The sequence below is a fragment of the Theropithecus gelada genome, chromosome 3 (genome assembly GCF_003255815.1).
Source record: "Theropithecus gelada isolate Dixy chromosome 3, Tgel_1.0, whole genome shotgun sequence".
Taxonomy (NCBI): Eukaryota; Metazoa; Chordata; class Mammalia; order Primates; family Cercopithecidae; genus Theropithecus; species Theropithecus gelada.
In genome coordinates, this window is record NC_037670.1 from 11,133,276 (window position 1) to 11,157,538 (window position 24,263).

General features: G+C 48.3%; 1 protein-coding gene across 8 annotated transcripts in view; it reads right to left on the minus strand.

Moving 5' to 3' along the window:
- CUX1 (cut like homeobox 1) overlaps positions 1-24,263 on the minus strand; it is a 472,214-nt gene that overhangs the window by 203,628 nt on the left and 244,323 nt on the right. For all 8 annotated transcript variants that reach the window (XM_025381011.1, XM_025381007.1, XM_025381006.1 and 5 more), the window contains one exon: positions 10,880-10,958. In XM_025381011.1, coding sequence (XP_025236796.1) covers positions 10,880-10,958 — 79 coding nt within the window. The remainder of the gene's footprint in view (positions 1-10,879; positions 10,959-24,263) is intronic.

Sequence of the window (24,263 nt, forward strand, 5' to 3'; positions counted from 1 at the left end):
GTGAGAAGAAAGGACACATGGTTGGATGTCAGAAGAGCTGCCGAGGGCTGCAGGCGGGTTTGGGATTTGGCTGGGGGCGTGGAGAGGGCGCAGGGTGGCGAGGAGACTGCTGGTGAACTGCTTTTCTTGCAGGTTGTGAGGGCTGAAAAGGCCAATCTTAATAGACACGAGGCCGATGTTTGCACAGTGTGCTCTGCGGGTGACGGGGGCCGTCCCCTGCCACCAGCCTGAGGATGAATGTCCCCCTTGTAAGCACCGTCCCCGCGATGACATCACAGTGCGGCAGACGCTACTTTTCGCCAGGGCACTCTAGGCTAATGTAATCATACGATTACATAATTAACCCAGCTGTCTCATTAAGAAAATCAACTGGAATTCAGGGCATAATTAGTCATACGGCAATTAGCATGCTGATGAGCGACTGATGAAAAGCTGTCTAGATACCCGGCGTGCCAGGACCACCCCGGTCACGGCAAAGCGGGGCACAAACGACGCACCTCTCCACTCTCCACACAAGCACATCGAGGAGGAGTCCCCAAGTCACATCCAGGGTGTTCTCCCTCTAGTGCTGTGTCGAGGGACCGGGTGAGGATGGATGGAGAAGGGAAAGCCTTGGGAGTGACAGCAGCCGGCAAAATCTGCTGGTGCCGGGTCCAACACCCATCTTGTCATGCCTGCTAATTCCTCAGCCTGCAAACATACAGTGTCCTACATGGAGAGGCGGATTGGGCCCCAGGTTTGTGAACCTGGCCGAGGAAGGTAGGGACGCTGCTTCCATGCCTGGTTTCCAATTTCCCTAATGCCGGGGCCTGAGTGAAACTGGGACAGAGCATATAGACTCGTCCCCTGAGGCTGTTTCAGGACCAGCTTGGGGCCAGGGACCTGTATCCTGGACAGGAGTCAGCACATTATTCGCCACCCACAGGGCTTTGTTCTTCCAGACCCAGTTCCTCTTTCTGTCCTGTTTTGTTTGGGGCCTGTGATTGCTTCTTAATCACAAGAATGAAAATGTTTTCTGAAGGCAAACTGAGGATCTGTAAAGGGATCCTGCAGGTCTCCCACTACTGAAGTTACAGGGAGCTCTCCGGAGGGGCCCTGGGTACCAGGCCTTGTTTGCCAACACCAGGAGACCTGGAATATGTGGACTGGAGTCACCGTACAGAATCAGGCTGCAACGGCCACATTTCTATCGAGAAGGCTACCAAGTGGCACATTGATGAACGTCTTGGCATGAAAACCAGGGGCTATTTCTAACGAAATAAGATTTTGTCACTTTTGTTTTTTTTTTTTTTTCAGAGTCTCACTCTGTTGCCCAGGCTAGAGTGCAGTGGCACTTCCGCCTCCCAGGTTCAAGTGATTCTCATGACTCAGCATCCCAAGTAGCTGAGATAATAGGTGCACGCCACCATGCTAGGCCAATTTTTCTATTTTTTAGTAGAGACGGGGTTTCACCATGTATGTCACACTGGTCTTGAACTCCTGACCTCAGGTGATCCGCCCGCCTCGGCCTCCCAAAGTGCTGGGATTATAGGCGTGAGCCATCATGCCGGGTCAATTTCTTCACCTTTTTTTCCAGGAGTCTTAATGTGGGATCCTTGAGTGAGGGGCAGGCAGCGGAGAAAGAAGTATAAAAGAACAGTGTTTTCTAATTTTAACCTGTAATGTGTCCTCACTTGAAAGTAGCAGGCACCAAGAACCAGATTGCTATTTTATTCTCCTGGAGGAGCATTAAAAAGCAGTTCTCAAAAATGATGACATTCCATTTTATTTCTAGATTCTCAGATGCTAGGCCGACAAGGATAGTCACCAGGAGAGATGGTTTTCCTACATTCAAAATGAAACTTCCCCCGGTGGGGGGGACCTCAGAGCATGGGCATTTGGGAGCAGGCTCTGAAAATGGAATGGCCTACAAATGCACTCTTTCCAGCCAGCTCTCTTTTAGTACTTCCGAAAAACCTACATCTACTTTTCACAAAGGCAGACCAGTTAACCTATGGAGATAAAGGCAGACAAGTCAGTCACGAAACAACGACTTCTAGCAGTGTTTCATGAGTCAATGAATATTTTATATCACTGGTAATGTGCTTCCTAAGATTTAAATCTTAAAATAAACCCTTCCAGGCACTGCCTTTATGTGTGAAGGGGTTGTGTCCGTAGGAACTAAACTGCATCTCAGCAAGCAGTAAAATACGGTTCTGATAGCAGGTCAGAGACAGAGGCAAGGACAACTTGCAAAGAGATGCTTCCAGTGAACTTTGCAACCAAAGCAGAGAGGTTCTGTAGTGCCTAGTCTTTTTCTTCGACCTAGGAACTCTTTAAAATACACCAATTACTAGGCTGGGTGTGGTGGCTCATGCCTGTAATCTCAGCACTTTGGGAGGCCGAAGCGGGAGGATTGCTTGAACCTAGGAGTTTGAGACCAGCCTCGGCAACACAGCAAGACTCCATCTCTACAAAAAAATTAAAAATTAGCCAGGTGTAGTGGCATGTGCCTGTAGTCCCCACTACTCAGGAGGCTGAGGCAGGAGGATCGCTTGAACCAGGAGGCTGTTAAGTGAGCTATGATGGTACCAGTGCACTCCAGGTTGGGCAACAGAGACCCCGCTGCTAAAATATAAAAAACAAACAAAAATCCCCAAAACCATTACTAAGATGTTTCTGGAACAGAACAGTCACATTTGTGTTTTATCCTACAACTACTTGACTAAGTTCTTATCTGCAATACATTAATAAGGCCTATTCAGAAACTAAGATTGCAACTTGAATATTTTACTAATTTATGCTCTCCACCATTGTAGAAATAAATACATACTTATTGTAGAAAAAAAAAATGAAAAGTATCAAGAAGCAAGAGCAAGTCACCCACACAAGGTTAATTACTGACGAATTATGCATACTGTCATAATTTTGCTCAGAACTCAGTAAAATTCCAGCTATGCTGGAAGAGCCTGTTAGAAGTGGTCATTCCAGAATATTCCCAGCTATCTGAGAGCGTCACATTTTAAGAGCACAGACATTTATTTCTCGTTTCATTACAGTAAGGGACAGAGGCTATTTTACTTGTTTTTTTTTTTTTTTTTTTTTTAAAGAGGTGGGGGCGGTCTTGCTATGTTGCTAGGCTGGTCTCGAACTAGAGACAGAGGCTGCATATTTTACTTATCTCTTTTTTTTTTTTTTAAGAGATGGGGGTCTTGCTATGTTGCCCAGGCTGGTCTTGAACTCCTGGCCTCAAATACTCCTCCTGCCTCAGCCTCCCAAAGTACACTGATTACAGGAGTGAGCCACTGCGCCTGATCCCCAGAGTCATTATTCACAGCCCCGCTGACTATTTCAGTGTCTCCATCTGGCTGCTGTAGGGCTTGGCTGCTCCTGGGTCCTTTTCCTCTTCTGCGCACTAAGCCCCATTGACCCGACATTCTCTCCATCTGCTAGTCTTCTTCCCGTCCCAGCTCCTCCCTGCTGCTGCTTTCTCTGGTCAGAAAACTGCCTCCTGTGGCTTCTTCTCCTGGCCTCAGTTGGTGCCACCTTAGGGCAGCTGCCTCTGTCCTGCTTGATTCACCTTATTCTATAATCTCATTGCCCGTTGGGCTTTGCTTATCACACCTCAAACTCAGTTGTTATTTGTGCAATTACTTTTTCTTCTTCTTTTTTTAAATTTTTTAATTTTTTTTTTTTTTTAATTTGACAGGGTCCCACTCTGTCACTCAGGCTGAAGTGCAGTGGCATGATCTCGGCTCATTGCAGCTTTGACCTCCCGGGCTCAGGTGATCCTCCCACTGCAGCCTCCTGAGCAGCTGGGACTACAGGCGTACGCCACCATGCCCAGCTAATTTTTGTATGTTTGGTAGAGACGGATTTTACCGTGTTGCCCAGGCTGGTCTTCAACCCCTGGGCTCAAGTAATTCAGGTAATTCAGCTGCCTCAGCCTCCCAAAGTGCTGGGATTGCAGGTGTGAGCCACTGCACCTGGTTGCAATTACTTTTTAATGCCCATATTCCCACCAGGCTCTATAGTCCGAGGGCAGGAACTGAGCTGGCTATTATATCCCTGGGGCTCAGCCTAGTTCTTGATGCCCCGGGGGTATGGTGGGGGGATGAGGGGTTCTGGGGTCTCAGGCACTGACCCGAGTAATACCCAGGGAGATGAGTCTGATAATACTCATGAAACTGACTAAGGAATGAGAAGCAATCTGGTGGCAAATGAAAACAACAGAAACATCAAGGTCTGAACTATCAAACCTGCTCAGAGGGTGCATGAGGACCATGATGGTTCAATGCTACTGTATCGCTAAATGCTTATTTGGTGTCTTTATTTTTATTTTTTGAGATGGTGTCCCGCTCTGTCTCCCAGGCTGGAGTGCAGTGGCGCGATCTCGGCTCACTGCAAGCTCCGCCTCCCGGGTTCATGCCATTCTCCTGCCTCAACCTCCTGAGTAGCTGAGACCACAGGCGCCCGTAACCATGCCTGGCTAATTGTTTGTATTTTTAGTAGAGATGGGTTTTCACCATGTTAGCCAGGATGGTCTTGATCTCCTGACCTCGTGATCTGACTGCCTCCCACCTGTTATCCCAAAGTGCTGGGATAACAGGTGTGAGCCACCCTGCCCAGCCATCTTTATTTTTTTTTTAATTTAATTTATTTTTTAGACAGTTTTGCTTTGTCACCCAGGCTGGAGTGCAGTAGTACAATCTCGGCTTACTGCAACCTCCACCTCCCGGGTTCAACCGACTGTCCTGCCTCAGCCTCCCAAGTAGCTGGGATTACAGGTGCCCGCCACCACGTCCAGCTAATGTCTTGTATTTTTTTAGTAGAGACGAGGTTTCACCATGTTGGCTAGGCTGGTCACAAAGTCCTGATCTCAGGTGATCTGCCTGCTTTGACCTCCCAAAGTGCTGGGGTTACAGGCGTGAACCACCACACCCGGCCTTAGTGTCTTTAATGTGAAGGAAATTACAGAAGGTGGAAGATGAAGAAGAGGGAGGAGCCAGAACACGGGAGGAGCCAGAACACCGAAGGAGAAGTGGGCGGGTGGGGATGGTGGGGGATGAGCTGGGGTGGAGGGAGATCCTACCCTGTGTGCTGGGCTTGGGGCGCTGATGGGACCTGTGGTAAATCAAACACAGATCCCAGCCACCAAGGACCCGCCCCAAAGCCGAAGGCCTCAGATGCGCATGTGCTGGTTTGGGCAACCCTGAATGCTAAGTGCCGTATAACTGTCTATGCAGGCATGTAAATCTTTATAGAGTGACACGAAAGTAAAATGAGAGTTCAGAGAGCTATTAAACTGCTACAACTCAATAAAAGATACATTCTGTTCTCCTGCAATTGACTTGTCTTAGCGCTCTGCAGTGCTCGCCCTCACTGGGAAGCTTTAACCTCGGAAGGGTGATTCACTGGGAACAGTAGGAGCCTGAGACCAAAAAACACTCAGCATTTTGAAGAAATAATTTGATTCATTAATTTCTGCATTCGTTTAGCAATATTTATGGAGTTTCTGCCACATGGCAGGCACTGGGGTGGACACAAAGGAAATAATTAGCAACAAAACTATACTGAACCAGTCTCTTGGCCAAACAGTTACCATGGAATTACGATGGACTGAAGGGCAGGGTCCCAGGCCAGGGTGTGTGTGTGCACAGGAAGGGTCCCCTAAACCTGCTGGGGAGGCCAGGAAGGCCTCTGTCAGGAAGCGGCATCTCAACAGGTTAATCCAGAGGGGTTGGTGGCGATTAGCCAGGAAGAGTCTGGCCGCCCTACAAGCACTTAGACTCACATCAATGTGAACTGCAGACTGTAGGGCAGGAGTTGGGGTGAAGGGAAGTGGCAGGATTTGAGACACATCCTAGAGGTCGGATGGCCAGAGTTGGTGACAAGATGCTCAGAACACAGGCCAGGAATGGTGGCTCATGCCTGTAATCCCAGCACTTTCGGGGGCCGAGGCGAGTGGATCATCTGAGGTCAGGAGTTTGAGACCAGCCTGGCCAACATGGTGAAACCTCATCTCTACTAAAAATACAAAAATTAGCCAGGTGTGGTGGCGCATGCCTGTAATCCCAGCTACTTGGGAGGCTGAGGCATGAGAACTGCTTGAACCCAGAAGGCAGAGGTTGCAGTGTGCTGAGATCATACCATCACACTCCAGCCTGGGTGGCAGAGTGAGACCCCGTCTCAGGAAAAGCAAAAAGCTCAGAACATGAGCAGCAAGGTGGGAGGTGATGCTACCCACCAAAAGAAGGCAGGCAGTAAGAAGACGGCTTCTGCCAGACACATCGGGTGGGGTGCCCGCCAGTCATCCCAATGGGAAAGTCCAGGCGGCAGTCGGATATGCAGCCTGGCACTCAAGAGTGAGACCTGGACCACGGACAAAGCTCTAAGAGTCACCAATGCAACCCTTGGTGAACTCTGCTGCTGAGGACCCAGTGAGAGTGGTGGGAATTTGGGTCCATTGACTCCTTCAGTCATTCAGTATGCCCCACCTGCTGCATGCCAGGCTCTGGGCAAAGAGCCACAATGCAAAGCCCTATCCTCACAGAGCTGTCACTCTAATGAGACCCAGAGATAAGCAACGAGGAAATGCACAAATAAATAAAACTTCAGAAAGGGGAAGCAGGTGGGAGCTGGTTTGGTCAAATGCCTGTCACTCCTGGGTTGGCTCCGCTGCTCCTGGGGCCAGCTTGGCGGCTCGCCCTGTGATCCAGGAGCAGGGCTGTGCGGCACATAGCTGGAATGCCTGTTGCATTATTCCCAAGGGCTTCCTCCTTTTTCCTGTGACAGTGTGAGTTGCTGTCTCTTGCAACTAGCAGAACTTACTGCACCCTACTAATGTTTCTGGGTTCCACTGGATTAAGGCCTGAAGTATGCAGACAGTTAAGGCATCCTGACTCCCCCGACTGAGTGACTGTCAGTAAATGCATCATTGCTATTGACCGGGCCCTTCCTGTAAGCCTCAGCCACAGAATGATTGCATCTGAGCAATAATCAGACTTCAAAACACAGGGAGAGTGCTCCGAGCACCATTCCTGCTTTGCAAGTAACTTGTTAGATCTGGCAGATCACAGCATTTGTAAGAAATACCTGGGAGGCGGTGGGTGAAAGTGATCTATGTGGAATGTAGATGTATTTTGATTGACTTTTAGTATTACAGAAAACATCAAACATTCTTTGCTCCCGCCATTCATCAATTTAAACTGCAAACTTCAATTCTCTGGCCAGAAATAAAAATTGTGAAGAATATCACCAATATAGGAAAATGCTTACGGTAATAATAAGAATCATAACATTAAGCGAGAAAGGCAGAATACCTATGCTGTGATCGAAATTCTATAAAATTTGCACATGTACATGGACAAGGTCGGCTCAGGTAAAGAGGAAACATTGATGAGAAAAACGGTCTCTTTTTCTACGGGAAATTCACACAGAACGTAACTGCGGAGAAAGAAACCAAGCAATGTTTTAAAGTGGCTGCCCAGTTGGAAAATTTCACTAGGGAAAAATTGAGGTGCAAATTTGACTTTTGGAAAAGAGATTACAGGTTATTTAGAAAACAGCAGCTAGGTGGGGCGCAGTGGCTCACACCTATAATCCTAGCACTTTGGGAGGCTGAGGCAGGCGTATCCCCTGAGGTCAGGAGCTCGAGACCAGCCTGGCCAACATGGTGAAACCCCGTCTCTACTAAAGTACAAAAATTAGCTGGGTGTGGTGACGGGCACCTGTAATCACAGCTATGTGGGAGGCTGAGGCAGGAGAATTGCTTGAACCCGGGAGGTGGAGGTTGCAGTGAGCCAAGATTGCACCACTGTGCTCCAGCCTGTGTGACAGAGCGGGACTCTGTCTCAGAAAAAAAAAAAAAAAAAGAAAAGAAAGAAAGAAAAGAGATTACATATTATTTAGAAAACAGCAGCTAAAGAGTTTTTGGGTCTCTGGCAAAGATGAAGTGAGCCAGTCTTCTTTGGACTAAGTCACCAACTGGACAAGGTTCTCAGCTGGAAAACACTCCCTTCTGGGATCCTGCTCCCAGAAGTAGTAGCAAGAACTTCTGGGAATAGAACGGAGCAGAACCTTCCTGAGCCCAAGGAACCAACAAAGAGTCAAGAGAATGAACTCTTTCGAAACACAAAATGAAATTTCTCAAAGCCCAGGTCACGCTTTTTCTGTAAATTCTTTATCCCTGTGTCAGTAAGGACATGACATAGTCCAGAGAGAAAATTCTCAGCCACTACCTTACGCACAAGAAAATGCCAGCGATGCCCAACCCACCAGGCTGCTGACGCCCGAGGGACAGTGCTCTTGAGGCAGAAGAATAGGGTCTGCAGGTAGGGAACCGAAGGCCGATTCACCCTGACTTCCTAGAACTAAATCGAAGGGAAAACCCCCACTTTCCATGCCTAAGTAACAAAAGGACCACCGGCTACTTCCTTTGCAAACCCCAATCTTTTCTGCCCTGCAGATGGGAAATTGGTTGCCTTCTGCAACCAATCAGATGTTTGCATAGAAGTGAAACTTTGGCCGGGCGCGGTGGCTCAAGCCTGTAATCCCAGCACTTTGGGAGGCCGAGACGGGCGGATCACGAGGTCAGGAGATCGAGACCATCCTGGCTAACATGGTGAAACCCCGTCTCTACTAAAAAAAAAATACAAAAAACTAGCCGGGCGCGGTGGCGGGCGCTTGTAGTCCCAGCTACTCGGGAAGGCTGAGGCAGGAGAATGGCGTAAACCCGGGAGGCGGAGCTTGCAGTGAGCTGAGATCCGGCCACTGCACTCCAGCCTGGGCTACAGAGCGAGACTCCGTCTCAAAAAAAAAAAAAAAAAAAGAAGTGAAACTTTGTAACTTCAGCCTCTGATTGGTTGCAACCAATCAGACTGATTGCAGGGCCAAGTCTTCGTTTGCATAGAAGTGCAACTTTGTAACTTCACTTTAGCCTCTGATTGGTTTCTTTCCACAACCAATCAAGATGTTTGCACAGGAGTGTGACCTTTGTAACTTCACTTCAGCCTCTGGTTGGTTGCTTTCTGCAACTGATCAGACTGATTGCCGGCCAGCACTTCATTTACATGGGGTGAACACCAATTGGCCAATGGGAAACCTCCAGAAGTTATTTGGACCCAAGAAGAATCTGTATCTGGGCCCTTGAGTGGCTGCTCAGCCCACTCCCACCCTGTGGAGTGTACTTTCATTTTCAGTAAGTATCTGCTTTTGTTGCTTCATTCTTTCCTAGCTTTGCGCATTTTGTCCAATTCATTGCTCAAAACACCAAGAACCTGGACACCCTCCAGCGGTAACACTGATCCATTTTACTGTGAAGGAGCCTCTTCGTGAGGCTCAGTCAGGCTCTTCAAGGAACTCCTAGTCAGATACAAACTCTCATAGAAAACCAAAAGGCTAGAATTTGGAACTAATAACTAGATAAGCTCCCAAGACAGCAAAAGTTTAGAACAAAGCAAACCATTCTCTATGGTTAGGCTGTTCCCTGACCCTGTTCCATTTTACAGATGAAAACACTGAAGTTCAGAGAGGAAAAGGAATGTCATCCAGGGAAGGAGAATCTGGGTCTCCCAACTCCCTGTCCGAAGTGTTTGGTGTGACCTCTATTAATCCCAGCTCCAAGAGGGGACAGCAAAGCCCGTGGTGGACCTGAATTAGAACACAAGTACAGGTACAAAGGAGACCTGAGTCTGCCTCGCTCTGTTAATGTAGCTCTAATGACGTCAATGATATTCAGAGAATTGCTAACAAGGGCAAGTGCACAACTGTAATGGGTGGGGAGGGGAGGGTGGTGGTAATTCCAATTCCTTGCTTGGCGGAGAAAGGCAACAAGTGACTTTCCTAATTATCTGATAAGCATCTCTCCAGAGCTGAGCTGGGTCCCACATGGTTATGTCCATCACCTTACTCGAGATTCTAAGGCAATGGAGGACCCACAAACAGGACCAGAGAGTTCAAGGCACTCTACATGCCTTCTGACTTTTCCAGAATAAATAATCGGAAGCCATCATTTCTCAGAATGCCTCACAAACATTATTTAAATTTTAATTCTTCAATCCCTCTAAAAGAAGAAACAGGGCCGGGTGTGGTGGCTCCTGCCTATAACCTCACAGCACTTTAGGAGGCTGAGGTGGGAGGACCGCTTGAGCCCAGGAGTTCGAGACCAGCCTGGGCAATACAGTGAGACCTCATCTGTACAAAAAACACAAAAATTAGCTGAGTGTGATGGCACGCACCTCCCAGCCACTTGGGAGGTTGAGGTGGGAGGATCGCTTGAGCCCGGGAGGTACAGGTTGCAGTGAGCAGAGATTGCGCCACCGCACTCCAGCCTGGGCGACAGACTGAGACCCTGTCTCAAAAATAAATATATAAAATTAGAAAAAAATAATAAAAGAAACAACTTATATACTTGGTTGTAGCTGCAAGGATTATCAGTTACCTCTGCCCATAACCCTTAAGTGAAGGGCTTGTCCAGGGGCCACTGATCTTGGATGACCTGGCAGGGGGAGCGGGACACTCCAGGTGTCTTAGTAGGGCCATTCCTAGAGTCTTAAAAGTACGAGGGACTTCTGCACAGCACACACACATCGGGTTTGCATCTTCTCTGCAGTACGCGTAGTGTTTTATGCTGTAGCCTCAGAGATTTGGGTCTCTGCTTTTACAAAGTCATCCCCTAGAGATTACATGAGTACTTCAACAAGTACATCCAATTTCCTTTCATACCCAAAGTCTGGGTTGTGGAGAATTCATGTGTCCTGCACTCCCTGGTTTCTTGGGGGAAGTTGCCACTGATGGCATATTTATTTTCCTTAGGAAAGCCAAGAAGAATGGGCCCAAAACCCACCGACTCACCAGACACAATGCCCCCAAGTGGTGGGCCATTAGTGCCGGGGCTTACCTGGGACGTCAATCAATCTTTTGTAGACATTCAAGAAAGCTGCTTCAGCTTCCTTGCTTCTTTTACTCAGTGCATCAATCTGAAAGGGAAGGAAAGAAAGAAAGAAAAACAAAGAGCTCAATATTTGTCAAGAGGTAATTTACAAAGCATTACACATCTAGTGAATTCCTGTAGCAGGGGGAAGTCTGATTCCTCCGCACAGATGCTTGACAACTGGGCTTCAGCCTCTTAGAGGAAATGCCTGCAAACACAACAGTACCCTGTTCATGAAGGTAAACGAGGGAGGGGCAGAGATTTGAGAGTATGGAGCCATTCACTATACAGCAGGGAACACTGGGTGGATCTTCCATACAGAATGGTCTGGCACGCCCTTCCTGGTCTTTTTTCTTCTCCAAGTACTGACTTAAGAGCTGGCCATGTGCTAGACACTGCTGAGGATCAGAGGTGGGCAGGAAGAGACAGTTCCTACCCCCAGGAGCTCAGGGTCTAGGAGGGAGACAGGTATGTAATTAACAAGTAATTAAATCCCTGGGGACATGGAGAACAGACCTTCAGGCAGTAAAGTCGTGACCTTAGAGCAGAGTCTTTAAAAGCATTTCACCCAGGTGGACAGGTAAGACACTGCATGTAAATGGACAAACACATTCAAATCCCGGGAGCAAAGAATTTCATTAATTTTTTTTTTTTTTTTTTTTTTTTTTTGAGACAGAGTCTTGCTCTGTTGCCCAGGCTGGAGTGCAGTGGCATGATCTCAGCTCACTGCAACTTTTGGCTGCCAGGTTCAAGCAATTCTCATGCCTCAGTCTCCTAAGTAGCTGGAATTATAGGTGCCCACCACCATGCCCAGCTAAGTTTTGTATTTTTAGTAAATATGAGGTTTCATCATGTTGGCCAGGCTAGTCTTCAACTCCTGACCTCAGGTGATCTGCCCGCCTCAGCCTCCCGAAGTGCTGGGATTACAGGCGTGAGCCACCGCATCTGGCCATCTGGCCTGTGTGTTCTGTTTTAAGACACTTATTTGCATGTCAACTTGTGCTCCATTCCAGATTAAGAGTCCACCAACACTGCTACAACACACCATGGGGCATAGGGGACCTGCGAGAGTCTGCCGGGTGGGAATGCGGATACATATGCGGGAGCTGTGGGTGATGCAGGTGGACAAGCAAGTGGGGTGAGATTTTGAGGGGCACAAGGGTACATGGTGCAGGGAGACCCTCATCACCTGGGCAGTGGTCAGGGTGGAAAGAGCACAGGAGGGGGCAGGGAGGAAGAGACCCGTCGGACGTCACTGCCTTCATCCGAGTGAGATGCACTGGGCAGTGGTTGGGGGTGTTGAGGAGGAGGAGAGGGCGGATGGAGAGATCAGCGACACACACAGTTGACGTGAGGCCCAGAAGAACAAGGTGAATCGAGGACGGTGCCCGGGATTCCAGATTAGGCAACTGGCGAGGTTTTGCGACAGTGGCCAGGATTGGTTTGTTTTGTGAACTGACTAGCTGAGCCAGTTTCCCCTAGTGTAGACGTCTGTTCATCAACTATGCTGGACGCATCAACTATGCTGGACGCATATGCCTGCCATGGTTGGACCAACCTGGTAGAATATTCAGCTTACCTACACACTTGCTGAGACAACAGATTGCATTTTACAGCCGAAACATGCAAGATTGCACATGTACCAATGTCATACTGGCTCAGGCAAAGGACAGGAAATTATATATTCCGTCTGTCCCCTCCTAGAACTATGCTGTCTCTGATGTTATTACAGAGGCAAAGGATGTGGTTTAATTATAGGGCCTCTCACCTGAGCCACCGGGCAGTTTGTTAAGAGCTGAAAGAGGTCTCCTGATTAAGGATGTGGGGTGCTCAGAACTGGGGGACGATGGCTGGTGGGAGCTGGGCCTAGAAAACTGAACGCATAGCAGCCTAGTGCAATGCAAGCATTTCCACCTTCTAACAAGCTGTGCACCAAGATTCAAATTTGAAGTCAATTCTTTGGAACTCAGACACATTTCGACCCCCCTCAACCCGGTAAGATAAGGCTGTGATTCTGGGCCAGGTGTGGTGGCTCACGCCTGTAATCACAGCACTTTGGGAGCCAGGGACAGGAACATGGCTTGAGCCCAGGAGTTCAAGACCAGCCTGGGCAAAATAATGAGATATCTACAAATTAAAATTTCAAAATTTGACAAAAAACATTAGCTGGGCAGGGTGGCAATGCACCTGTAATACCAGCTACTTGGGAGGCTGAGGTGGGAGGACTGCCTGAGCCTAGGAGTTTGAGGCTGCAGTAAACTGTGTTCACACAACTGCACTCCAGCCTGGGCAACACAGTGAGACCCTGTCTCAAATAAAAACAAAAACAAAAAACAAGGTTGGGAATTTGGTGTTAAGTAGAGTTTCAGAACAATCTACAAGGACTTTTTGTTTGAGACGGAGGCTAGCTCTGTTGCCCAGGCTGGAGTGCAGTGGTGCAATCTCAGCTCACTGTAGCCTCCGCCTCCCGGGTTCAAACGATTCTCCTGCCTCAGCTTCCCAAGTAGCTGAGACTACAGGAGTGCGCTACCACGCCCAGCTAATATTTTTTATATTTTTAGTGGAGACGGGGTTTCGTCATGTTGGCCAGGCTGGTCTTGAACTCCTGACCTCGGGGGTCAGGAGAGATTACAGATACGAGCCACCATGCCTTGCTTACAAGGACTATTAATATGACAAGACCGCCCTTTGTTTTTAAAATAACCCCCTCCCCCATTATTAGCAACTCATGCTTATTGTGTGATCAGAAAAATATCAAAAATATAGAAAAAAACTTAAAAGTATAATTAAAATCTGCCACTCACAGGCAGGAGTCAAACTGTCAAGTCTTTATTTCTAATATTTTTTTCTAATTATATTAAAAAAAAAAAAAAAAGGTTTCAGTCAGGCACAGTGGCTCACGCCTGTAATCCCAGCACTCTGTGAGGCCAAGGTGGACGGATCACGTGGTCAAGAGTTTGCGACCAGCGTGGCCAAGGTGATGAAACTCTATCTCTACTAAAAATACAAAAATTAGTCGGACATGGTGGCGTGCACCTGTAATGCCAGCTACTCAGGAGGCTGAGGCAGGAGAATTGCTTCGCTCGTACCCAGGAGGTGGAGGTTGCAGTGAGCTGAGATGGCACCACTGCAGTCCAGTCTGGTAACAGAGCAAGACTCTACCTCAAAAAAAAAAAAAAAAAAAAGAAAGAAAGAAAAAAAAGAGTTACATGAAATGCAGACACACAGACAAACAAAAGAGAGACGTATTATACATGAGTGGTCTTGGACTGGGGGTGATGGGAAGGAGGGGCTGGTGGATGCCAACGGACGGGTGTGGGATTTCCTTCTGGGGTGATGAAAATGTTTTACAATTGTTTGTGGTGACAGCCGTACAACTTTGTGAATATCCTAAAAGTCAATGAATTCCAGACATTAAATGGGTGAATTATATGGTATGTGAATTATATCTCAATCAAGCAGCTTAAAACGCACGTGTGTATGTACGTACTTGAAATCAGCCTATACGTAAGATTGTGCGTTGTGCTTTCTTTCCCTGTCGTATCATGTACCTTTCTCAATATCTATTACAAATTTTGGGAACTGTCTAAATGGCACTGTTTCAACTGTACCTAAGCCCGCATATTATAGATGTCTGGAGTAAGCAATGGATTTAGAGTTGCTTCTCCGGATGAATTGGAACACTCCCTGGGGCTCAGTTCTAGGAGAGGCAGGTGGGTAGCAGAGTCCGTCCAGAAAGCTGGGCAGACGCCCTGGCTGCTGTCCGTACCACTTAATGGCCACACAGAGGCTTCTCTTTCTGGCTTAGGATCTGCCTAGGGAGGGCCCCTCACTTCCCAGGTATTCCAACTGAGGGTACCGGGTGGCTGCGTCTCCTGGAGGCAAGGGCTGGGATCTGGAAGGATCCTGAACTCTGTCCTCCGGTCTCCCATTTGGGTTATTCCCGGGGATGTGGGGTTTGGTAATTTACACGGCACACTTCGGGGCTGTAACGGGCTGAACTGTGTCTCTTGAAAGACGATGAAGTCCTGACTCCCAATACCTGCGAAGGTGACCTTATTTGGAGCTAGGGTCTCTGCCGGTGATCAAGGTAAGGCAAGGTCATTAGCCTGGGCCCTCGTCCAATAGGATCCAATAAGAAGGAGAAAGCTAGACACAGAGACAGACATGTAGACAGGTAGGATGTTACAGGGAGATGAAGGAGAGACTGGGTTGATGATCTGTAAGAGGAAGATGACCAGGAAACCACCAGAAGCTGGAACAGGGCCACAGCAGATTCTCCCCTACAGCAAGCAGAAGGACCCAGCCCCATGGACACGGGGGTTTTAAAACCACTCCACTGACCCGGGAGCGGTGGCTCACACCTGTAATCCCAGCACTTTGGGAGGCCAAGGCGGGTGGATCACCTGAGGTCAGGAGTTCAAGACCAGCCTGGCCAACATGGTGAAACCCTATCTCTACTAAAAATACAAAAATTAGCCGGGCATGGTGGTAGGTGCCTGTAATGCCAGCTACTCAGGAGGCTGAGGCAGGAAAATCACTTGAACCCAGGAGGCGGAGGTTGCAGTGAGCCGAGATCACGCCACTGCACTCCAGCCTGGTGACAGAGCGAGACTCCATCTCAGAACAAAACAAACAAACAAAAAACAACCACTCCATGTGTGTCCGTGTCGTTTTATCTAAACCAGCATAAAAACCAAAAACCCTAGTGTTCCTCCACTCATTGGAGCTGTATCACTGGGACCATGACTCTCAGTCCTCTCTGCGTGCCCTCCTCCACTAACACAGGGAAATTCCAGCCCAGTCCTGAGGAACACAGTCAGGCTGATGAGTTTAATTAATTCAGTATGCAAACAGACCATGAGGTTTCTTAAAACAGACTACTTAAAAGATCCTTTTCTAAACGATGAAGTCCCCTCAGCCGCGTAGACAAGAATGGGCCTCAGGGCTGGGCGTGGTGGCTCATGCCTGTAATCCCAACAATTTAGGAAATGGAGGCAGGAGTTCAAGACCAGCCTGGGCAGCAGAGTGAGACCCTATCTCTACCAAAAATAAAAATGAGCTGGGCATGGTGGCAAGCACCGGTAATCCCAGCACTTTGGGAAACCGAGGTGGGAGGAGGGCTTGAGCCTTGGAATTCAAGACCAGCTTGGGCAGCAGAGTGAGACTCTATCTCTACGAAATACAAATTAGCCAGGCACGGTGGTACACGCCTGCAGTCCCAGCTACTTGGACGGGGAGGTGGGAGGATCACTTGGGCCCAGGGGTTCAAGGCTGGAGTGAGCTATGATTGAGCCACTGCACTGCAGCCTGGATGACCAAGCGAGACTCTGTCTTAAAAAAAAAACCAGAATGACCCTGAAGTTGGAGTTCGGTCCATCCTCCCTCTGCAGCTCACCCAGTCGGCGGCGGGTTGTCCCTTCGTGTGACTTCCCTGCTGCAGCCGGTGACCTCCTAGTTCCATGCTTTGCTTACTCGAAACACCCTTTGCTAGCCTCTCCGTCCACTCAAAACCCATCTATGCTGTGAGACCCAATGCACACACAACTTCCTCCAGACCTGGAGCTGGGTTCCTGGGCTGCTCTGAGTCTGGAGCGGGGGAGGGAGCCAGAGCTTTGAATGCCAGCCCCACCTCATCTGCTCGAGGAGACAGCAGCGGCCTCCTGGGGTTGGACGAGTCACTGACCTACCCTGGCCAGGGCCCCAGTACCAGACACAACACAGTGACTGCCACACATGACAGCTTCCCCCCAGATGTCCACATGACTACTGGCCAGGAAGAGCACCCGTGGGAGGGAGAGAGGAACGGACAATATCCTGCTCATCTTCATGCTCATGCTGGCCCCCCATCCCCTCGCGGCCATCCTGCAGGGAGCCCAGCCCATCCATTGCGTGCCTTGGAGGTGCAAGCCAGGGCTTGGTAACACAGCTGCCTCTGAGAAGGGGAGGGATCTGAATGAGCAAACGTCTGAGGCGAGGTCTTAAGGCAAGGATTGCTGAAGAGAGGATCCTAGGCTAGGGTTCCCGCTTGCTGTGCCTGTGTGCATGTTAGCTTGAGGTAGGTACCATGCCCTTAAAACCATTTAGAGCCAGCACCGTTGCTCATGCCTGTAATCCCGGCACTCTGGGAGGCCAAGGTGGGAGGATCGCTTGAGCCCAGGAGTTCAAGACCAACCTGGGCAACATAACAAAACCCCATTTCACACACACTATCGCACAGACACAAAACCATTTAGAAGAAGCTAAACTGGGATGGATCTAGAGACGGTTAGACACTGGCCTGCGGCCTTGGGTAAAACCTGTCCTGCTCTGAGGGATCAGCCTCTTTTTCAGGCTCACCTTCTGCCATGCCTCACACTCCTGCCACACCCAGTCACTCCCAATTCCCAGAACACATGAGCAATTTCCCCTCCGCCTGGAAGGCGCCTCCCAGGAATGCTACCCTGATCCCCAGGCTCAGAGCAGATCCATCTCCCAGCCACGGCCACTCCCACCACCACCTGGGGCTGTCCTGGAGTTTTAGGATGACAGATAAGGCTGACTGATTCAGGGATCCTGAATTCCTGGAAAACTAAGCTGTAGCGTCAACTGTCTTTCCTCCCAAGCACGGGCACACAGTGGGTGTTTAATATGCTTTTAATATCTTCTGCAATGGCCAACTGCATGGTCTGCAGATGTGACCCAACGGTTCAGGAATCCAGGTATACATATTTATGAAAATGCTCAATATGTAAAGAGTTCTTGACTGGGCATGGTGGCTCACGCCTGTAATCCCAGCACTCTGGGAGGCCAAAGTGGGTGGATCACTTGAGGTCAGGGGTTCGAGATCAGCCTGGCCAACATGGTGAAACCCTGTCTCTACTAAAACTAAAAAAATTAGCTGGATGTGGTGGCAGGCACCTGTAATCCCAGCTTCTCAGAAGACTGAGGCATGAGAATCGCTTGAACCTGGGAGGAGGAGGTTGCAGTGAGCCGAGATCGCGCCATTGCACTCCAGCCTGGGCGACAGAGTAAGACTCCGTCTCAAAAAAAAAAAAAAAAAAAAAAAAAAAAGAAAAAGAAATGCTTAATATGTAAAGAGTTATCTGTGTAGTAAGCATTTGTTTGGTGTGCTGTGAGATGATGACAGTCACTTGGCTGGTAGTAGCTCCTGGGAGGTGTCTTTCTCTACTGTACACACCCCACAGCGCTCTCCAGCTGTCTTCCTGCGGTAACCCGCACATCTGCTCTAATGGCTGCTACTGGATTCCACGGTTATGTGTTCAGCAACATCACTTTCATAAGGTTGAGGTTTTTTTTTTTTTTTAATGTAGTGTTACATTTACTTATTTATTTATTTATTTTGAGAAGGAGTCTCGCTGTGTCACCCAGGCTGGAGTGCAATGGTGCGATCTCGGCTCACTGCAACCTCCCCTCCTGGGTTCAAGCGATTTTCCTGCCTCAGCCTCCCGAGTAGCTGGGATTACAGGCACCTGCCACCATGACCAGCTAATTTTTGTATTTTTGTAGAGACAGTTTTCACCATGTTGGCCAGGCTGGTCTCGAACTCCTGACCTCAAGTGATCCACCAGCCTCGGCCTCCCAAAGTGCTGGGATTACAGGCATGAGCCACCGTGCCTGGCTAAGCGTTACATTTGAAGACAAATGTGTAGGTACAATGGCTCACGCCTATAATCCCAGCACTTTGGGAGGCCAAGGTGGGAGGATCGTTTGAGCACAGGAGTTCGAGATCAACCTGGGCAACGTAGCAAGATCCTGTCTCTACAAAAAATAAAAAATTAGCTCAGTGGGTGTGGTGGTGCATGCCTGTGGTCCCAGCTCCTTGGGAGGATCCCTTGAGCCCAGGAGGTCAAGGCTGCAATGAGCTATGATGGCACCACTGCACTCTAGCTGGGTGACAGTGAGACCCTGTCTCAAATAAAATAAGATAAAGACAAATGTCCATAGGAAGGTATTTTAATCTAGCTCTCAATCAGTACCTGCTTATGATAGTATAAAAACTAGGTTTGGAAAATGAGTTCATAGAAATCCACCAGGTCTCTGAGCTATGGAAGGGGTGAGAAATTGCCCAACCACGCGAGTGCCAGCGGGGCTGTGCTGTGGGTTCCCGGAGTCACACGGAATATGCTGCTGCCACTCCCAACTACCACCCAGGCTCCCTGGAGGAGGCGTCACACATCTCTGCCCACTGCCACGTGACTTGTGGTGTAACAGCAACTTCCTCCTGGGCGCTTTCCCTCCCCAGTGATGTCAGGTGTGGCCACATGAAATGCTTTAGCCAATGGTATCTAAGTGATGGTGTCTTATCTGAGCGTTAAGATCTAAGAGCCAGTGTGCTCCCTCCCTCTGCTGCGAGGACCCTATAGGACCTGCTTCCTCTACTGAGATCCTAGAATGCGGATCACCCACAGGGCTGGGGCACAGTCACAGCCAACCCCCAGCCAACATGAAATATGAACAAGAAATGATCTCTGGTTGCCACAGGCCACTGAGATTTGTAGCAGTTTGTTTGTTACTGCAGCATAATCTAGTAAAAGCTGATGGTTACAGATCTCAAGAGTTGGCCGTATCTCTAAGAGATTAACATACAGTGCCGGGCACAGTGGCTCCCTCCTGAGCTCAAGTGATCTACCCGCCTCAGCCTCCTGAAGTGCTGGGATTACCGGCATGAGCCACTGTGCCCGGCCAAGAAGTGCTGTGTATTTTGAAATAAAAAAGGCTCATCTCTCCAGTGTACCACAGGGGCCTGGCCATGCCCGTGTGGTAGGCAAGTCCACGCCACACACAGCCAAGAGCCTGGGCATGCTGTTGGCACACCAGGGTTTGATTTCCAGCTCCAACATAAAACAGGTGCTCTGCCTGTGCCATTGAATTAACCTATCTGGGCCTCAGTTTTTTCATCTGCGAAGTGGGGTGATACATCTTGGTTGCTTTGAAGATCAAAGCAGTGGCAGCCCTTGGAAAACAGTGAAGGAACTGCTGTCTCACCAGCTTCACTTCTCAGATGCAGAAACCCACCAAGTTACTTGGAACCTGGCCCCTGGCCCCTCCTAGGGATACAACATCCAGCATTGCACACTGGGGCTGGGGGCCACGTGGTCAATGGAAAGAGCATGTGGTTTGATGGAAAGACAGACTTTGGTTTGAATCCTAGTTCCAGCACACACTGGCTGGGTGACTGGGAGGCAGGTTACTTAAATGCTGAAGTCTTTGGCTGGGCGCGGTGGCTCACGCCTGGAATCCCAGCACTTTGGGAGGCCGAGGCAGGCGGATCATGAGGTCAGGAGATTGAGACCATCCTGGCTAACATGGTGAAACCCTGACTTTACTAAAAAAATACAAAAAAATTAGCCGGGTGTGGTGGTGGGTGCCTGTAGTCCCAGCTACTCGGGAGGCTAAGGCAGGAGAATTGCTTGAACCCAGAAGGTGGAGGTTGCAGTGACCCAAGACACTATGCCACTGCACTCCAGCCTGGGCAACAAAGTGAGACTCCGTCTCAAAAAAAAAAAAAAAAACCATATATATACACACACACACATATATATACACACACACATATATATATATATACACACACACACATACACACTGAAGCCTTGGTCTCTTTGTCTATTAAGTGAGGGTAGTAACTCCCTCCTTGTTGAGCTGTTGTGATTATAAATGTGGGAACCTCCTACATCAAGTATCTGACACTGGACACTGTCTGGATAGGAACCAGGTCAACATCACTAACCTTCAATAATAAATCCAAAGTCAGCACCTTTCTTTCGACCACACCATAGGTTATTCCCCATCATGATAAAACCAAGCAGGAAGCCAAGATGTGGAAAGTCCTGGAGGACCAGGACCCTAAGCAACGTATTTTTTTTTTTTTTTTTTTGAGATGGAGTCTTGCTCTGTTGCCTAGGCTGGAGTGCAATGGCACGATCTCAGCTCATTGCAAGCTCTGCCTCCTGGGTTCACACCATTCTCCTGCCTCAGCCTCCCGAGTAGCTGGGACTACAGGCACCCACCACCACACCCGGCTATTTTTTTTGTATGTTTTAAGTAAAGTCAGGGTTTCACCGTGTTAGCCAGGATGGTCTCAATCTCCTGACCTCGTGATCCGCCCGCCTCGGCCTCCCAAAGTGCTGGCATTCCAGGCGTGAGCCACTGCGCCCGGCCCCTAAGCAACATTTAAGACCACAGTGACAATGGCATATTCAAGAACAATCCACTAGCCTGTATACCCCGGGAGTTTACAAGCTAATGATTCAGAAATAAACACAGGCCATTAAAAGAATTTTCAAATCGATGAGCTCTGTCAGACCATAGGCCAATAAAAATCAACAAAGCTGCAGGGATATGATAGAGTAGTTTTGTCTTACTCAAAGTCTGGCTGTAGAATGTTTTCAACAGCAAAGCATGGTTTGAAGGGCCACGTGAAACGCTAGAAGTCAGCTAAGACTGACCCGGGTGCTGTCCGAAAGAGACACCTACGCAGGCCAAAGCTTGAGGGTTTTAATTTTTTTTTTTTGAGATGAAGTCTCACAGTCACCCAGGCTGGAGTGAGGCGGCATGATCTCGGCTTACTGCAACCTCCACCTCCCAGGTTCAAGTGATTCTCCTGCCTTGGCCTCCCGAGTAGCTGGGATTACAGGCACCCGCCACCATGCCCGGCTAATTTTTGTATTTTTATTGGATGGGGTTTCACCACATTGGCCAGGCTAGTCTCGAACCCCTGACCTCAAGTGATCTACCTGCCTTGGCCTCCCAAAGTGCTGGGACTACAGGTGTGAGCCACCACGCCTGGCCCCACTTAGTAAAGTTTCTAAGAGGAAAACTAGAGAGGCCCTGAAGAACCTGCTGGCTTGGAGAAAGGATGTGGGATCCATAGAGGAGATTTGTGGCAGGGGATAGCACAAGATTAAAAGCCAAGATGATAAAAAAAGCAACAAGCATTTCTATTCTCCTTGAGTTTACGAAGCCCTTCCAAGTACGTCTGCCATTCTGGCTGTCAACATCTATCTGAAAGGCTGTCTTGGGGAAGAAAGATTAGCTGTCTTCTCTCTCCCCACAGTGCAAAACCAGAATGAGCAAGTAAATGCTCCAGTACGGCAGATCACGGCTTAGACAACAGGGAAACCTGCCGGCAGCAGGCTCTTCAGAGGAAGGAGGTGCTGGTTGCTTGCTCACCCCTGCTTCACTTCTTCCTGCATTCTGTCAATAAAGTTGTTTAAGGAGGCTAAGATGCGCTAGGTGGTGTTCTATCCCAGCCTATGGGAGACAGAGATTCCTACTGCTGCTCCCAAAAAGCTTAAGATGGGGTAATGCTCCCCTACCCTACCTCCCTTGGGTAAATCCCGGTGGGGGTGTGGGGGGCAGGCTTCCTAGGGGATAAATGCCTACCTGAGATTTTTACATCACCATTGTTGTGAGTAGATAATATATGCGTACAATAAAAAAAATTGTAAAGGTATAAAAACATACACATTCAGCAAGACTGCACAATGCAAGATCAATATATGGGCGTACCTTGAAGATAACGCAGGTTTGGTTCCAGACCACCATAAGAAAGTAAAAACAGACCAGGTGCGGTGGCTCACGCTTGTAATCCTAGCACTCTGGGAGGCTGAGGAAGGTGGATCACCTGAGGTCAGGACTTTGAGACCAGCCTGGCCACGATCGTGAAACCCTGTCTCTACTAAAAGTACAAAAAAAAAAAAAAATTAGCCAGGTGTAGTGGCACATGCCTGTAATTCCAGCTACTCAGGAGGCTGAGGCATGAGAATGGCTTCAACCCAGAAGGTGGAGGTTGCAGTGAGCTGAGATTGTGCCACTGTACTCCAGCCTGGAGTGAGACTGTCTCAAAAACAGAAAAAAAAGGCAAATATGACAAAAAGAGCGAATATTGTAATTAAGCAAGTCGCATAATTTGTTTGGTTTTCCAGTGAATATAAAAGTTATGTTTATATCATTAAGTATGTAATAGCTCTATGTCTCAAAAAATGTACATATCTTAATTAAAAAATACTTTATTGCCAAAACATGCTAACGATTATCTGAGCTTTCAGGGAGTTGTAATGTTTTTGCTGGTGGAGAGTCTTGCCTTGGTATTGATGGCTGCTAGACTGATCAGGGTTGTGGTTACTGAAGGTTGGGGTGACTGTGGCAATTTCTTAAAATAGGAAAACAATGAAATTGGCTACGCTGATTGACTCTTTCATTAACACAAGATTTTTCTGTATCATGCAATGCTGTTTGATAGATTTTTACCCACAGAACTTCTTAAAAAATGTGAGTGGATCCTCTCAAACCCAGCCACTGTTTTATCAACTCAGTTTATGGAATATTCTAAATCCTTTGTTGTCATTTCAACAATATTCACATCATCTTCACCAGGAGTAGTTTCCATCTCAAGAAACCACTTTCTTTGCTCATCATAAGAAGCAACTCCTCATCCATTCAAGTTTCATCATGAGGTTACAGCAATTCAGTCACATCTTAGGCTCCATTTCTAATTCTAGTTTTCTTGCTATTTCCACCGCATCTGCAGTTCCCTCCTCCACTGAAGCCCTGAACCCCTCAAAGTCATCCATGAGGGTTGGAATCCATTTCTTCCAAACTCCTGTTCATGTTGCTATTTCAACCCCCTCCCGTGAATCACAAATGTTCTTCATGGAATCTAAAATGGTGACTCCTTTCCAGAAGGAAAGGATTTCTACTTAATTTGCCTAGATCTATCAGAGGAATCACCATCTATGGCAGCTGTAGCCTTACAAAATGTATTTCTTAAAAAATAAGACTTGAATGTCAAAATTACTCCCTGATCCATGTGCTGTAGAATGCAGGTTGTGTTAGCAGGCATGAAAACAACACTCACCTTGTACATCTCCATCAGAGTTCTTGTTGACTAGGTGCACTGTCAATGAGCAGTCATATTTTGAAAAGAACCTTTTGGCTGGGCACGGTAGCTCATGCCTGTAACCCCAGCACTTTGGGAAGCTGCGGCAGATGGATCACAAGGTCAGGAGATCAAGACTATCCTGGCTAACATGGTGAAACCCCATCTCTACTAAAAATACAAAAAATTATTCGGGCATGGTGGCAAGCGCCTGCAATCCCAGCTACTTGCGAGGCTGGGCAGGAGAATCACTTGAACCCAGGAGGCAGAGGTTGCAGTAAGATGAGATCGCACCACTAGACTCCAGCCTGGGTGACAGAGTGAGCCTCTGTCTCAGACAAAAAAAAAAAAAAAAAAAAAGGAACCTTTTTATCAGCTGGGTGCGGTGGCTCATGCCAGTACTTCCGGAGGCTGAGGCGGGCGGATCGTGAGGTCAGGAGTTCGATACCAGCCTGGCCAACATAGTGA